Consider the following 4,468-nt stretch of genomic DNA (forward strand, 5'->3'; position numbering starts at 1 on the left):
ACAGATTCAGGGGTTTGGCCCCTGCATCGCTGCTGGGGGGCTGGTCCCAGCCTGGGCCTTGCCCCAGCCCCCAAAGAGGCTGCCTCTGGTTTCCAGCTGCTGCAGCACCACCTCTACCCCCCTCTCCACAGCAGAGGCAGCAGCTGCCTAGCAGCCCTGGTAGGGAAGGGGGCTCCCAGCTCTACCTGCCCCCCCTGCACGGAGCAGATGCAGGCTTCAAGGCAGCCACTGCATTTCAGGACTCAAACCCCCTGGGACCTGCCTTGGGGCCATCACTTCCGTGCCTGTTCTTCCCCCGCTACAGCCCTCATGGGGCACTGAGCTGTTGCCTCCCACCCCCCTTTCCCCCCAGGGGTAAATCAGGCCCAACCCTAGGATGTGTACAGAGGCTGGAAGGTGGGGGAAGGGTGCAAAGACTCAAGGGGCAAGGAGAGGAAAGCAGCCCCAGCTCTTCTGGGCACTGCAGGGGCAGGGGTCCGCACAGCCCCTACCCCCATGCAGCAGTGCTGAGTCATGCTCCCAGTGGGCACGCGCAAAGGATTTACAGTAGCCCAGCTTTGAACCTGCCTGCAGACTCAGGGGGAGAGGGGCGGGGCATCAGCCACCCCCAGGGAGCCCCAGGGCAGCGCTGTGGGAGCAGGGCCAAGGCCACATTGCTGCTTTTCACCTTGGGCAGAGCAGGGAGGCGGCCACACTGCACGTCCTCAGCTGGCACCTGCAGCCCAGCCAGTGCTGACGGCAGCGCCCATGCATGACTCAGCGCTGCTTGTTCCTGTTGCCTGGCACAGCCGCGCTAGCCTGTCCAGCTGTCATAAGGCCCAGGGCAGCACTGCTCCCCACCCAGAGAAAAGGGAACCCCACCCTCAACCCCTGCAGTGACCAGGCCTAGTTCACGTTTTCCACCACAGTTTTATTGGAAATGTTAAATACTGCGCGGACGATGACGACGACGAGGCTTTGCAGCTGCCAGGTGGGGGGGGAGGGGGGACACAGACAGGCCAAAGTTACGCGTGCTCCTCTGCCAGCTTCTCCGCCTTGGCCACAGCCTCCTCGATGGGCCCCACCATGTAAAAGGCCTGCTCGGGGAGATGGTCGTACTCGCCTGGGGGCAGAAGCAGGATCAGAAAAGAGGGATAGGGGTGGGGGTGCAGCAGCTACCAAGACTCAAAAGCTCCACCGAGGCCCCTGCTCCAAGCCTGGGCAAAGGGGGCTGCAGCAGGCAGCAGCACCCGCCTCACCTGCAAGGATTGCCTTGAAGCCCTTGATCGTCTCCTTCAGCGGTACCAGCTTGCCCAAGTGACCGGTGAAGACCTCGGCCACCTGGAAGGGCTGGGACAGGAAGCGCTGGATCTTGCGGGCCCGCGCCACTGTCAGCTTGTCCTCCTCTGACAGCTCATCCATGCCCAGGATGGCAATGATGTCCTGCAGTGACTTGTAGTCCTGTGGGGATACATGGGGGCTGAAGTCAGGCTGGGAGGGACTCTTGGGGGGGTCTGCTTAGACTGCGGGTTATAGGTTGCTTAATTCAATCTCTGGGGGGGGGGGGGTATGCTATGCCCCCTGCCCATGGGCTGCCCCCTGCCGGTAGCTGTGGGGGCAGGGTGAAAGGGGGCACCCCATAGCCCAGGGATGCTCAGCCCCCTCACCCACCTGGAGAATCTTTTGCACACCACGAGCCACATCATAGTGCTCGTGCCCCACGATGTTGGGGTCCATAATGCGGGATGTGGAGTCCAGCGGGTCCACAGCCGGGTAGATGCCCAGCTCTGCGATGGCACGGGACAGCACGGTTGTGGCATCCAAGTGGGCAAAGGTGGTGGCAGGTGCGGGGTCAGTCAGGTCATCAGCTGGCACGTAGATCGCCTGGGCAACAGGGGGAGGTACATGGCTGAGCGTGGGCAGCCTCCCCAGGGCAGATGCCAGCCAGAGCCCGGCCAAGAGCCCATTACCTGTACAGAGGTGATGGAGCCCTTACGGGTGGTGGTGATTCTTTCCTGCATGGTGCCCATGTCGGTGGCCAGGGTGGGCTGGTAGCCCACAGCTGAGGGGATCCTGCCCAGCAGTGCAGACACCTGCAAAGCGAGAGAGGTGGGCAACTCATGCCTTGGTGCCTGCTCAGCTCCCAGGGAGATGGTGGCAGCAGGACCAGCAGCCTGGGACCCTGTCCCCTACCCCTACCTCAGAGCCAGCCTGTGTGAAGCGGAAGATGTTGTCAATGAAGAGCAGCACATCCTGGCCCTCCTGGTCCCGGAAGTACTCAGCCACAGTCAAGCCGGTCAAAGCCACTCTAGCGCGGGCACCTGGGGGCTCGTTCATCTGGCCGTAGACCAGCGCGACCTGCAGGGCACAGGGGGGGAGGTGGTGAGACCGAGCTCCCTAGAGCTGGGCACCAGCCCCCAGCATAGGGCTAGCACCTGGGGCTGTGTAGGCAGGAAGGATGGCACTGCCCATGAGGCAAACCCAGACGCCCACCTTGGAAGTGGTGTCTTTGAGGTTGATGACGCCAGACTCAATCATCTCGTGGTAGAGGTCATTGCCCTCGCGGGTCCGCTCCCCCACGCCAGCAAACACCGAGTAGCCGCCGTGAGCCTTGGCCACGTTGTTGATCAGTTCCATGATGAGCACGGTCTTGCCCACCCCGGCACCGCCGAACAGGCCTGGAGGGTAGCAGGAGCTCCATGTCAGCTTGATGCTGCCCCTCCAACACCTCCACCCGCCCCGGCTTCTTTTCCTCCTCAGTTTTTCAACAGCGACTTCAGCAGACTCAGAAGAACGAAAGTCAGAAGGATGCTCATCAGGGGAGGAATCGAGCAGGACGTTCCCCCAGGTCTGAAGCCAGAGCCTGGGGTCAAACCCCACAGAACCCTACTGCTGGAGCCAGGCCCAGCCCTACAAAAGCTTCCCCACTCTCCTTCCACCACCACGCTGCCCTGCTCCAGGCATCCAAACGTACCAATTTTACCCCCCTTGGCGTACGGGGCCAGCAGGTCCACAACCTTGATGCCCGTGACCAGGATCTCCTGCTCCACGCTCATCTCCACAAATTCGGGTGCTTCGGCATGGATGGCGGCAGACCTGTGATGGGGGGAGCAGGGAGTGAGGCCACAGCCAGGGTGAGCAGCGCCCAGTGGGACTGCGAGGGTCAGTGCCCCCCTGCACAGCTCAAAGGGACAGAAGCACTTCAACACCCCCCCCCCCAAAGTGTTGGACACCCACCTCTGGGCCCCTACCCAGCTCTTCCAAGCTGCTGTTAAAAGCGAAATATTAGGAGAAGGCCTATGGGCTGCTACATGACGAGCCCCTGGGCTGCCCCAAGCCCACCGCATGCGCCACAGGCCACAAGTCCCAGCCCGGAGCCAGGCTGCACTCACTGCTTGGTGGTGATGGGGCCTCTCTCATCAATGGGCTCTCCGATGACATTCATGATCCTGCCCAGGGTCTCGGGGCCCACAGGGATCCGGATGGGGGTGCCCCATTCCAGCCCCTTCTGGCCCCTCACCAGCCCCTCAGTGCCGTCCATTGCAATGGTGCGAACTGTGTTTTCACCTGGCAGGGAGGAAGCAAGGGGTCAGCAGGACATAGGGGTCAGCACCATGTTGTGTCCCCCCCCCCCCACATAGGGCAGCCCAGGTGAAACTGGACATCAACTTGAGACCCCCAGTTTGAACCCAGACTCCTCATGCAACTGTGGGCAGGTCATGTGGCCTCATCGGGCCTCAGTTTCCCCAGCTGAAGCAAAGCACGTGGCACCAGGCTTGGTACAAGACCAGCAAAGGGCTTACGCAGCCTGCTGGCACGACAGGGATCCCGAGCAAGTCAGGAAGAGGATTCCTGTGCGCGGCTCCGGTGCACCTCCCCAGGCCAGGACCAAGCAAGGCCCCACTCCCCACCGCCCGGGGCCGGCAGCCATTTTAAGCCTCCTTCTCAGATCATCGAAGTGGCTTCAGCAAGCTCAGAAGAACGAAAGTCACAATGATCCATCATCCTGGAAGGAGCTGCCCCCTGCCCTGCGGGGGACACAGGCCCCAGGCCACGCGCGCAGACCCCAGAGCACACGGATGCAGACGCCGCACGACTCCAGGGGACGTGCACACGCAGACCGTGTACACACGCACGCAGGGCACACACGCGCTCACCCAGGTGCTGCGCCACCTCCAGCACTAGCCGGGTGTCCCTGCCCTGCACCTCCAGGGCGTTGAGGATGGGGGGCAGCGCCTCGTCGAACTGCACGTCCACCACGGCGCCAATGACGGCCACGATGCGGCCTGTGCTGACCCCAGGCTTGGCCGCCGGGGACGTCTGTGCTGCATAGTCGCGCCCTGGATGAAGCGATCAAGGGGGACGGGGATAAGAGAGGAGGTCGGTCAAGGTCAGCTGCAGCGGCCGGCCGGCCTGCCCCCTCCCTGTACGCCTCGGGGATCAGGACCCCCCATGGGAGGGGCTTCCAGCCACGGGGGGGGGGGGGGGG

General features: G+C 63.1%; 1 protein-coding gene and 2 non-coding genes across 3 annotated transcripts; all 3 read right to left on the minus strand.

The window, feature by feature from the left end:
- Positions 1–889: 889 nt before the first annotated feature.
- Positions 890–4,326, minus strand: ATP5F1B (ATP synthase F1 subunit beta; the record flags this gene model as incomplete). The annotated part of the gene is made up of 9 exons (XM_006035224.1): positions 890–1,102; positions 1,239–1,440; positions 1,651–1,863; positions 1,950–2,072; positions 2,179–2,337; positions 2,473–2,657; positions 2,954–3,075; positions 3,372–3,546; positions 4,137–4,326. Coding segments are annotated over 9 exons (1,467 nt in total), but the record flags the coding sequence as incomplete, so codon positions are not given.
- LOC112547928 lies at positions 2,731–2,804 on the minus strand. The gene has a single exon (XR_003091720.1). It is a non-coding gene; the product is annotated as a small nucleolar RNA SNORD59 (small nucleolar RNA).
- On the minus strand, positions 3,920–3,993 carry LOC112547927. The gene has a single exon (XR_003091719.1). It is a non-coding gene; the product is annotated as a small nucleolar RNA SNORD59 (small nucleolar RNA).
- Positions 4,327–4,468: the final 142 nt, after the last annotated feature.

This window comes from Alligator sinensis, unplaced genomic scaffold (assembly GCF_000455745.1).
Source record: "Alligator sinensis unplaced genomic scaffold, ASM45574v1 scaffold1065_1, whole genome shotgun sequence".
Taxonomy (NCBI): Eukaryota; Metazoa; Chordata; order Crocodylia; family Alligatoridae; genus Alligator; species Alligator sinensis.